Source organism: Lichenostomus cassidix, chromosome 9, assembly GCF_008360975.1.
Source record: "Lichenostomus cassidix isolate B80296 chromosome 9, HeHo_3.0, whole genome shotgun sequence".
NCBI lineage: Eukaryota > Metazoa > Chordata > Aves > Passeriformes > Meliphagidae > Lichenostomus > Lichenostomus cassidix.
The window spans coordinates 5,617,676-5,629,998 of record NC_139490.1 but is presented as its reverse complement, the minus strand read 5'-3'; the positions used below and the strand labels follow the sequence as shown (position 1 = coordinate 5,629,998).

General features: G+C 39.8%; 1 protein-coding gene across 5 annotated transcripts in view; it reads right to left on the bottom strand.

The window, feature by feature from the left end:
- Nucleotides 1-2,994: 2,994 nt before the first annotated feature.
- Nucleotides 2,995-12,323, bottom strand: part of NAALADL2 (N-acetylated alpha-linked acidic dipeptidase like 2) — a 394,159-nt gene continuing 384,830 nt past the window's right edge. For all 5 annotated transcript variants that reach the window (XM_085069057.1, XM_085069058.1, XM_085069060.1 and 2 more), the window contains one exon: nt 2,995-10,852. In XM_085069057.1, coding sequence (XP_084925183.1) covers nt 10,654-10,852 — 199 coding nt within the window. In that variant the 3' untranslated portion in view covers nt 2,995-10,653. The remainder of the gene's footprint in view (nt 10,853-12,323) is intronic.

Genomic DNA, 12,323 nt, shown 5'->3' with positions numbered 1-12,323 from the left:
AGTTTTTAGCCCTAAGTTTCTCCCTGTTATGTAACAATCTCCACAGGTTTTTAGTATAAAAGCAAAAGCTTTTATCACTCATTTTGACTCTTCAATATTGACAAAATATTTATCCACTTTGCTTCACTCCAGATACCAGTTTTTGAACCTTCATTCTAAATTGCATAACCACGTGAACACTTCTACTGTTTTAAGTTTTATATTTCTGTATTTTCAGCTTTTATAGTTAATTTCTGCCTATTATTCCCTCTCAATGCAGAAGATAACAGTGCCACAGTTCTGATGGGGCACTCTGCTCATCATCTTCCTCCCTAATCAGAGCTAGGGCACACAGGACAGTGTAGGAAACTGGTTTGTGTTATACAAAGTCAAAGCAGAAAACTGTGTAAGGGAGCAGTGCAATTCTAGGTTCAATGCTTGCTATTAAAGCAACACTACACGTTCAAAGGAAGTAGGTATTGCTTTGGCATTAGTTCTGATGTGTGTCCTGTTTTGGGCAGGGAAAGCAACCTTTGACCCAACATGGAATTCCTCTCTGGCCAACACTGACCTCACTCAAATCCACCCCAGATGAACTGGAGGCAGTGACCACAAACCCAGCTGGATTTCTTTGGAAGTGAGATAGTCAAGGGTGTCAGGGAGGCTTCCCTCAGTGTGAGCTGAGCTCCCAGCAGCAGATCAGCCTTCACTTGATGAGAGCTGACAGCCCCAAAGCAGCGATCTGGTGAGCAATGCTCGAGACACAACCCAGAGCCTGTGCGCCCAGAGCAGCCCCATCAGCACTCAGACACTGAGGTTGGTAGAAATAAGGTCAATGGGCTCTTCAAGGGCACTGTACTGAAAGAAATCTTCACTTTGGTGCCTTTGGGCATTTGCCTCAACAAAGGCTTCAAGGCTGTTTAAGTTCAGATATTTACACCCAGCTTACCTTACCCAGCACTACAATCAACCATTCCACTTTTCACCTTTTGGGAGGAAATGGTGATCCAGTTGTTGCTTCTAATTATCCCAAAATCCATTCTGCTCCCAGCACCACTCTCCTCTGATGGGGTGGACTGCTGGTGCTGCTCTGCAGGGCAGTCAGAGCAGATCCAGAGCTGTTTGGGCAACAGCCAACCCTTCACCCTGTGCTTTGTGGTGCAAAGAGCTGCCTGCCAGCACTGCCTCTCCAGTGCTCACCCACTGCTGCCACTCCCTGCTGACCCCAGCAGAGCTGCCCTCAATCTGTTTCCATTCCCTTAGTGCTCCTCAGCCAGGTACAGAAACACCTCACTGTGACACAGGCATATTATTCCTTACTTCACTCTCCTGGTTACCAAACCTGCACTTCACCTAAAGAGCAAATACCTTCATAATTAGCTGATCCTATATAGCTGAGTTCCACGTGGATCTCCATGCTGCTGCTGGATGAGGAATGCATTTCTTAATGCCATGGCAATCTCAAGGCTAAAGAAAGCAGGGAAAAGATTGGATATATATAGCTCCATTCTCTTGGGAAATTCTCTGTTCTATACCAAGCCTGACCACTTGGAATGCTTATGTGTTAAATATATTTTTAAAGAAAATTCCTGCTCAGATAAATTCTTGACGAAAGAGGATAATGGTTCAATCTCCCAATCAGAGCCACCAAGGAAGATATTGGTACTCAGAAAAAAACATTTTGTTTCTATGCCATTTTTCATTAGTACTGACTTCCATAGATCTATCAGCAGGAATTGCAAAGCAGGGACTTACCTAAAATTGTTGATATACAGGTGGCTTTTATTTTCATGGCCCAGGTCTACATGGCTTAAAGGAAAGATATCCTGAAGGAATATTTTTCACAAATTAGTCTTTAACATTACACGAGATATTCCAGTCAGCTGCACTTTGTAGGGAGTTAATTTATCAAATGAGGTTAACTGTCTAGCCATGATTGAAAATATTTACAAGGAGTTCCTTGTATTTTTCCTTTCAATATGGTCAACAGGAAGGCAGGTTCAAAACCGAAACCCTACACAAACTGGAAATAAAATTTGGAAATACACATTCTTTCACAATAGCACTATTTCATTACACCTCTCAAGTGCATTGTAAGTACACAAAAGCCTCCAAGTTCTCATCTAATACCAGCAAAAAATGGAATTAATATTTTCATGAGATAAAACCCATCTTACAATCTCTGGACCTCTGAACTACAGGAAAAAGCCTGATCAGCTGAATTGCATATAATCTGAATACTACATATAATCAAGATTTTCAGAACGGACTGGGCTCTTTCTTCAGGTAACATTAACGTTGTTCAGTAGCTTTCTTTTATATATTTCAAGAGTCTCATCCTGAATACTGTGAATTTGACCCAAAGTCTCTGTCTACTTTTCAAAATCTATGTTCTCAAAAAAATACAGGGACAATTTTTCCCCATCTGAAAGACCAATTACCTGAATTTCTGGGCTTTCTATATACCAGCACCCAAAAATGTGGATAATTCAAAGTTTACCTGTCAGTAAATTATCCCACCCCAGGTTCTGAGGTTCTGTCTAGCTATTTTTTCCCTTCCTTGCCTTTCTGCTTCTTCCCATTATGCTTTAATGCCCTGGGATCTACATTACTGAATCAGCAGCTTGAGAGGCATATGCTACAGCTTACTGGCAGAACCAATTATAAAAAAGAAAGAAAATCCAACAAAAAAAGCAAATGAATATAATTCCAAGTCATTCAGTGCAATGTACATTATACACATCTCTATATTCCAGTTTAATTTCTGGCAACAATATAACTATGGAAGAAAACATTGTGTAATTCACAACTGCTTTCACAAAATATCTCTTACCAAATTCCAGCCCACAGTGCCTCCTGTAAAAATGCTCTCACAGACTCCAAAAATCATATTCAGAGCACAAACAAATAAAATGGGCTTCTTAATCAAAGTATGTAGAATCTACTTACATTAATGGCCACCGTTCCCTTTTTATTGCACTATGTTATAAAAGTACAAATTGATACAAAGTAAACTAATTTTGCAAAGAAGCTGTTTTTATTCAGACTCAACATTCTATAAAGTTATAAAAATCAACCTCTCATTGCACATTTCCACACAACATGATATTTATTGGCTTCCAGAAATCACTGCATCAAGTTTATATTATTTCATGGTCAAAAAAAAAATGTAGTTACTTAACATTCTGCCTTGACTAGCTATCAATTTTGGCAACTTGATTTTACTACGTGCAAATGCAGAAGTAGATGGAATGACAGAGTCATCACTCAGGCATCTCAAATCCTATGTCAAGCCTTGATAAAGGCAACACAACTTGACAGCTGCTCTTTTGCATACAAAAGGCAGAAATACTTGCATATTCCATCTGAGTTGGTAAACTCTCCAAGGTGCTACCTACTAAAAAATAGTATTTTGTATTGAGGGCAGCATGGACACTGATAACAGCACTGGAGCATTAATCTCACAGGGACAGCAAGGAGGACTCACATTACCACACAGCTGGCTAGGAATGCAATGCTCAAATCTGCCCTGACACAGAATATTGTTTTCCTGTACTAAAATCCCCAAAAGGATCTGTTTCAAGTATCTTAACTTGTGCTTGCTCACATTGTATGCAAACAGTTAAGATGCTTGGATGTGAAACATTCCCTGAATTCAATATATTTCCTCTGGATAGGCAATCACATTCTTTTTCTATTTGTCTCAGAATACCAAATCATAGCATGTGTGATAAGAGTATGTTGCTTATTAACTCAACTAAACTGCAAATGGAAAACACTGAGAATTTGTGTTCATCTTATTTGCTATAAGTATGAAATATTAAGGATCTCCTTATTTCCCCTCTAGTGGATTCACAGCCTATGAGATGTTTCAGCTGTTGAAAACACGAAATGAGACTTTTGTGAGAAAAACAAATAGCACCCAAAACCTTTTCAGAATCCTCCGTGTACAGGCTGAAAACACCAAGTGTTTGGGAAGCCCTTGCCAAGTATTTTATTTACTTTTTTTAAGGATAGGGGCATGAGCAGTTTCTGTAGCAAGTTCAGCCATCAGTCAGCCCTGTCCAGCTCACCTTGGAGTCATTGCCACCAGGATCAGACTGTGCTACACAAAATCCAAGTGGGGCCACAAGGGACACTAATTAAAAAGGGTGGAAATGCACTGACAGCTCAGACAAACCCTCAGCATGTCCCTTCTAGCAGGTGCTGAGAGCATTTGGTATTGCACTGCTCTGTCACCAGCATGGGCAGGAGAGCACAGCCTCAAATGGGGGAAATTGCCAGATAGCTGCAAAACCACCAAAAAAAAAATTAAATTAGTGCCTCAAAGCATCACACTGCACACCTACAGCACTGCATGGTAAAGGCAGCCACTCTAGAATATAATATCATATATAGTAACAGTCAGTTAAGGACCTTCTTCCAAAAACCATGCTTTGAAATTCAACTCAACCCAATCAAATCATCCAGGAGTGATCAGACAAGGAGGTGTTGCTCTGTTTTATCACATGAGAAGTGTTCCATAAACATTAAAGGCAGCACACATTGAAAAGAAAAATAAAGACCAAGACTTCATTTTCAAAGGCTAGCTGGAAAATAAATCAGAGAGAAGTAGCTTAAATACAACCCTGATCTTTTTTAACCAAAATGGATTAGGCAGATGAGGAAGCATATACTACATTTACACAGCAAAACTGTTGCTCCATGCCTTGATTCTGATTAAATTTCTTAAATTAAACCCTTGTATTAATTTCAACCTGTGAAATTTATAAAAGTATGTGTGCATTAGTCTGTGACAACATTTCTAATAGCTATAAAGTTAATTCTAGATTCTATCACCTGTACATATACATTTATATTCTGCCCAGTGGGCTTACTTAACATTGACCAAGAGACTCCTCCCAATTAAAAAAAAAAAGGGTATTTTTGCTTGTAATAATCTGTGTTGAGAGATTAAAGCAAATAGACTAAACAGAAATAATTGATTTTTTGATACCAAATCTTTTGGGAAATTCCATGAATAGTGGCCAAATTCTGCTGACCTCACTTGTGTGGAATAATAGCCTGGTAAGTAATTATGGTAAAGTCAACCCTGTTTAAAAAGCCAGACCAAGTCAGTGAGACTGAGGGGTAACATAATCTTTTTTTGCAAATCTATGTAGAAGTACATTTTCTCCAGTTATGACAAGTGTGTATGAGCAACACTGGAAATAGACAGCAGCAATGGGATTAAAATTAGGAAAAAACAAAGGCTAAATAGCACCAGAGTTTTAGTAAACACAGTCTAATTTGGATATTCTTAAAGCCTTTGAGTCCCAAATGGGTATTGATTATTCTCAGGCACTTCCTAGGCTCAAATGTTAATGTTCAAATACAGGTTTGTGCACATGGCTTGAGTCCTTGTCATCCCTAATAATGCAAAACACTGCAGGACAGCATAATTACACACAGAAGTTTTGTTTGCAGCCATCATGCAATGGAAGGATGATGGCACCTGCAAGGTCAGAGAAATCCCATCCTTCTACACTCCTTGGTTTATTTTGTAGACAGGTAGTAGGTATTCTTTGTCTATAATTTCTTATTCATACAACTTCAGAAAGTTTATTTCAAAACTTTCAAGCTTATCACCTGCCTACACTGCTACTTTTGAGGGAATTTCCTGGTCCAGACATTAGAGAGAATGAAGATAAGTAAAAAAAATCTGCTTCCATTCAAGCTATAACTGAAAACCTGCTGCTTGCATGTACTCAGAAGTGAATAGTTTGAATTTAACAGATGATGTCTCCTTGTACTTTATCCATTTGGATCTGAGCAGGCCTTTTCCATCACTTTCAGCTCTTTATTATGGTCACCTGTACCAGGAATAAGAATTTAAACTTGAGGGAGGTGAGTTGAGAACTGAATGGGGAACAAAAGGCATGACTGAGATCAGAGAGAGAAGAAAGGGGGATTAACTTGGTGGCTGGCAAATTAAAGGGGAGCTTAAGAAGTGAGAAGGAAGCAGAATGGAGACAGAAAACTGGTGGGAATGACTCAGAAAAAGGTGAGGGATGGGAAAAATCATCATATTGCATAAAGATGTGAGAGAAGATGAATGCAGGGGATTGGGGAAGATGGGGTCAGAGGGAGAGGAAACAGCCAGATGGTTAAAGCCACCCAAAACTATCACTGCATTGGTATCCAAGTAATTTTTATCATTATCATAACATGTAATGGACCATAAATATTTGTGCATTCTATATTTAAGACATTCATTTGTGCTCCTAGAGACTATCTAAAATTTTGTAGATTCAGAGCTCCCAAAGAAGACACCTTATTTTGTTTTGAACATTAATAGTGCTGCATAAGGCTAACTGTTTTCCAAACTCGGGTCCCAGGCATCTTAAAAAGACATTTTTTTCCTAATACTCTCTTTTCTGGGACTGGCATGACACTGCTAAAATGCTACAGAGTGCTGAGGGGAAAGACCATCCACACTGAGCTTGTTTTCTGAGATAGTCAGCAAGTGTCATGATGCCAGAGGTGTCCTCTCCTGAGTGACACAGATAAGAGCTCCCAGGGCCTGGCAGGGAAATCTCAACTGCTCCTTGGAGAGCACAGACACAAGGATGTTTATAGCATTTAACAGCTCTTGAAGCTGGAATGAGCCATGCAGTTATCCTGCCTTCCTCTCCACTCCACACAAGCCACGGTGAGCCCCCCAAATTTGGGTGAAGTAGATGCATTTACAGCTCTCATGTGCTGATGGGTGATTTCCCTCCCTGCATCTTTTGTTCTCCATCAGCCTCCTGAAGTATGGAGCAATCCTGTGACTGGGGACCAGGGACTGTACAAAAGGCATCAAAAGATAAGGACATTAGTTTCTATGACTTTAAAAATAAACTCCATGGCTTGGAGGACAAATCTCATACAAACTTTCCAGCATGTTATAACTGTGAAATCCTGGAGACTGTGGCTGAGAGTTTTCACTAAATGAAGTGATGGTTACCTTCTGAATGTTTGCAATCAAACTAATTACAGTCATTTAGCAACTAAGCAATACAGGCAGAAATTTGGAGAAACTGTTTCTGTGGAAGAATGAAACACTTTCTCTCTGAGGGTGACCATGCAGTGGCACAAATTGCCCAGAGAGGTTGTGGAACCTCCACCCCTGGAAAGTATTCAAAAATAATCTGAACATATCCCTCCTGGGAGGCTGTTTTTAGCTGACCCTGCTTGAGCAGGGAGGTTGGAATAAATGACCTGCAGTGGTTCCTTCTGGAATACCTGAGATTTAACCTTTCCCCACCTATTGCTGCAAGCACTGAGGTCAGCTGCAGTGCCTCCTTTCACATCTCTAGACTGAAATACTTTCCAAAAAGGTAAGTGAAGCAGTGCACAGAGTTTGTTAATTTTCTCACGTAATTATTATTTACATCTATGCTTATGTAGATGTATCAAAGCACCACAAGTAAATTAATGTTTGTAGAACCTTTTGAAGATATAAGGCATTTGTGTGTTTGCATATTCACACAGGTACTGTTTTTCTTGGATGATAAAAACAATTCACTGCCTTTTTTAAGGTTAGTACTCAAAATCCAGCTCCCATGTACTTTTTATTCATCTGAGTTGATTGTACTTTAGCTTCTTTATGGACTCTTTAAAATACATACTAATAAAACCTTATTGGCTTTTTATTATCAACTGTCTCAACATACAAATATTGCAGGCTGCAGGGATTTTCTGGTCACTGTGAGCATGACTCTAGATTAAGCAGCAATCAATGCATTTGTTATATTGTCTCTGGCAATTGATGTTTCTGAAAAGCTAACACATTTTTAGTATCATCCAGGCAATTTGCAAATGCACTTCTGCCTTTAAGGGTGCTGTGTTTATTCCAGTACAGCACAGGAATGAAGTCAATCTGGGGAGCTGCTAGGATTTACTAACACCTTCCTTTAGCTGATGCTCCACAGCTGGTAGGGCAAAAATTCTATGTCAGAAGCATACCAGGTGTGTAGGACCTTAACTTGCTATAAATTCTCTGAAGTCAATAGGCAGGATTTAAAAATCAATGGAAGGATATAGCTCAAAAGTGCTTTTTTTCAAATCTATAATGGTACAAACATTATCACTGAGCACTCACTTATATGTAAGATCTGAGCATTGAAATAAAAGCCTACAAAAGGTCTACAAGTGTGAAACAACATTGAAATCAATGTATTTAAGTCCCTAAATAGCTCATCTGATTCATCTCACCACCAAGAACATCTGATTTTCTCTAGAATAGACAGACATTTACAATAGCAGTGCTTTTCTAGCAGAGCACTTTGAAGTCTGCTATTTTAGAAGTGGTTACAGAAGGACATTAGCGAGAAAACAAGATAAATATTTTAGTTAGGAATTACAGGGTTGAGAAATCATACATGAGGGATGTTGCTCCCACCTGATTTCACAGATTTTGCTGAGTACACTTTGGTTATATTAGAGGTGGGTTTGGTGGAACCTTCTAAGGATGAGGAAGAAGTTATTAAATTCACGTGGTAGAGTTAAAGAAGGTGTTAATCTCTATTTTTGGTCTCCTAATGGCACCTGACCCTTATAATTTAATACCTTTGAAGGCTCCACAGTGAGCCAGCACTCTAGAGAAAATATGTCCCTGCATGAACTGTTACAAGATGGTCCCTTGTGGTTACAAACACACTTCAAGTGTATCATGCACAGTACACCCCCAATCCCCCCAAAAAACACCGCTCAAAAGTGACTATTCCAACCACTTAAGTCTTGCAATAAAAAGTATGCAAACAAGGGGATGAACCCACCTCATGAACAATGCTTCACTCCAGAAGTCAAATTCTCTCTGCACTAAACAGAACTGGTGCCAGCATTAGCAAAAGAATCACCATGAACTCTTGCTGATTAGATGCCAAAGAAAGCTAGGAGGTAAGAATGTCTGAGTCCATGCAGTCCCACTTACTGCTGCTGAAGTTATTATTCATATTCATATTCCAACTGCACAGCTCTGCCTCTGGTCAGGCCCAGGGGGCTTTTGCCCACTGCACAATCATGACTTGCAAAGAAATATAGCAAAAGCACAGCTGTCTGTGCCCAGTCCTGGGCCACAGGCCCTTTGCCAAGGACTTTGGAAACAGAAACCCAGATCTGCAAACAGCTCATTTCTTGCTGTGTGAACTTTAAAAAGTTTTTCACCGAATTGTGCACTCAGAAGTTTTCCTGAATGCAATTTTTAAACATTAACACAGAGACTTTTCCCATTTTTATCACAACCTGAAATGTTCCTGTAATGTTTCCATGGCAAACTGGGTAACAATACATTTAACATCTCCATCAAATAAATTATATTTAAATTCTTAGTATCTATAGAAAATTAATTATTTAAGCTCTAAACCTAGAATAATTTGAGACTGTAAAACCCAGATAGGGCTTAATAATTTCAACTGTTTATATTATTAAGACCTGCAGTTCTCAAATGTGCACAGAATCCCCTCAGAGGACACTGAACCTCCTGATCCTTTCACTCACAGATGACTTTGGCCAACAGGCAATGGTGTGATTAGAGCTTTGGTGAAGGTCTCGTACCAATGGAAAACCACATTTGAGTTTTAGCCCTGCAATATGCTTCACCAGCTTGTGCCTCCACACTTGAATTCCTGCTTCTACAGCAGGGAGTGGATTTATGTATTCCTTGTGCTTTTTTGACAACAATCCAGGTCCTGTATGCCAGGCCTATGGAATGATCCAGCCTGGAATAGTGGGTGGTGTGGCAAAGAGTGATGGAATCCCAAAACTGTTCCCAGGACTTGGATGTCTTGATTTTATTTACAACTCCCTGGAAATTTAGAGACCTTGAAGTTGGATGTTTTGGAAATATATGGAGAAAGTTTTTAAGTCTTGTAGCCTTATAAGACTAGGCAGTTCTTTTATTTAACATAAATATTCAAAACATTTTTGTGCAAGTGTAACTACCGATTCACACTTTTCAAATCATTTGAAATCATCACAAGAATTTCCTCTCCAAGAAACATTACAGAAAACAACTCTTTATTTTCACACAGAAATGGAATAATCAAAGTTTATCTGTATTCTCAGAACTGAGGTATTTATTGTTCCACAGGAGTAAAGGTGTTGGATTGCACCCATAAAGGTGTTCTGGGCATTTCCACTCCGGTGCTGGAGACCCACAGCAATGCCACACCCTTCAACCACTTACTCTGAGTGGAGTTAGGGAGAAGATGAGCTTGCTGAAGACCTTAAGGAACTTGAGTCAGATTTTTCTGACAGAGGAAATGGAAATCTGCCCCGGCTGCACATCTGGGGTGTCTCAGAATTTGGTCTCCAGCACACCGCAGGACGCGCTTGGTACTTTGCATGATTGAGCTCTGAGTCATAAAAGCATACTTTTACATACAAAAATACAGCAGATGTCCTTCCAAAAATCATCTCTGAAGCGTTATTCCCTCTCTTTATGTTTTATACATTCAGGAACAGACGTTTGAGATATACTGTGAACAGTGCAAAATACTGTTTTGCATTTCTTAAACCACGTGTTGCAGTACCTTTAAGCGCCAGCTGAAAGAAAGGCTGAGAAAGGTTTGATCCTCAAAGCAATTCTGGTCCAAGCTGAACTTTTGTTTAGCAAGTTGTAAACAAATGTCTTGCAATGTGAAAATCCTCTCATTTCCTTCCAGCCAAGGTAGTCTCAAACACATCAAGTCCTGCTTTGAAGTAAACCTGAGCTGAATTGATGCTGTTCAGCACCTCTGACAAGGCTGCTTGAATGGTCTCATTTGACTGATGGAGTTTGTGGTGCTCCAGTGCCTCCAGCAGCACTGAAAACTCGCTGGTCCTGTCATCCAGTCTGTAAAGGATATTTCTGAAAGAGAACAATGGAGAGAATGGTAAACTTTTAACACAGAGACAATCCATCAGATGCCATCAAGAAACCCTGCAAGTATCAGCTACAGCTTACAGATGACACATATTATGCACAGTCAAGCTGACCCATGGCAGAGTGAGAGGCAAATGCATATTTATTATGCCTTTGTAAACTGAATCTATTCATTGAACTGCATGTACTTACACCGGAGCAGTCACTAAATCCATCAAAGAAATCTCACATTCCTCTTTGACCATTCAAGATTTTATTCAAAAGCACAAGCCTAGACCTATCACATCCCTCTGAAGGATTTTGTGTCTCAGATGGATTCCATTTATTCCCCTCTAAAAAAAGCTTGGTTATTGCTGTGAACCCTCAGCACAGGCTTGGGTTTGCTTTTGTTTTTCCTATCTGCTCATGTTATTTATTTCACACTTCAGAGGTGAAATTCCAGCTGCATTGAAGTCAATGGTAAAACTCATTGCCTTCAGCAGAGACTTTATTTCATCAATAATCCTTTGTGGCATCAGAACAAGAGCAGCCCATCTATAATGTCCCATACTCGAGGAAGGAAACAAACAGCACACAGAGCTAAACCCTTGAGAGACAAAATCTGTGTTTTCCTGTAGTATCTGCAAAACCTTTTAATGGTTTGTAGAAAAACACATGCAAGGGTATTGTGTGATCCCTTGGAAATGCTATCTGTATGAGGTGAGGAAGGCTCAGAATTCAAAGCTAGTCAGTGATTTTAATGAGACTCTTTGAAGCAGGCTATAAACGTTACCCAAAACCAGGTGTAATCATTATTCTAATTAGAAGAGCACATAAATATCATAAATCTTCACCCAGGAGCTCCTTTGATTGTAAACAGAAGTGAGCGAAATTTGAAACAGGAAAGCTACAGTGCTTTGGTGCAGGACCTTATCCTTAAACACAGAGCAGGTGTTCAGGGCAAGGGAGAAGCTTTTTCCTGGAGAACCCAGCAAAAAAAAGGGGACCATTTCCACACTTTGTTGGTAACCCCATTGCACAACAGAACAGGCCAAATGACAACTCCAAATTAGCAGTAAAGCCACCAATTTTATTTACACAAGACAGATGACCACAAAAGTGCATCCTATCATTCTACACATCACCTAATTTCCAGTCTGCCTGGGGGGAAGGTGACAAAGTAGCCCAATAAATGACACCAGAGAACACCTACAGTCTTCTGCCATGTTCTCCAGTTTTAAAACAGCTTCTACTCAAAAGTGACTCAAGTTTTATCAAGGACTGTCCCAAAGCAGTCCCTGTGACACAGTAAATGAAAACTGTGTATGTTGGAGAACCAGATAAATCCTTGGCTGGTTGGTTTTTAAGGATAGGCTGTGCTATGGGAAATACTGCGTTTTTCAGAGCAGGGAATTGATTTTGCTCCCTCAGTTCAGGGACTCCTGCTGAGATCAGTGCAAGCAGAACCAGGCTTTTG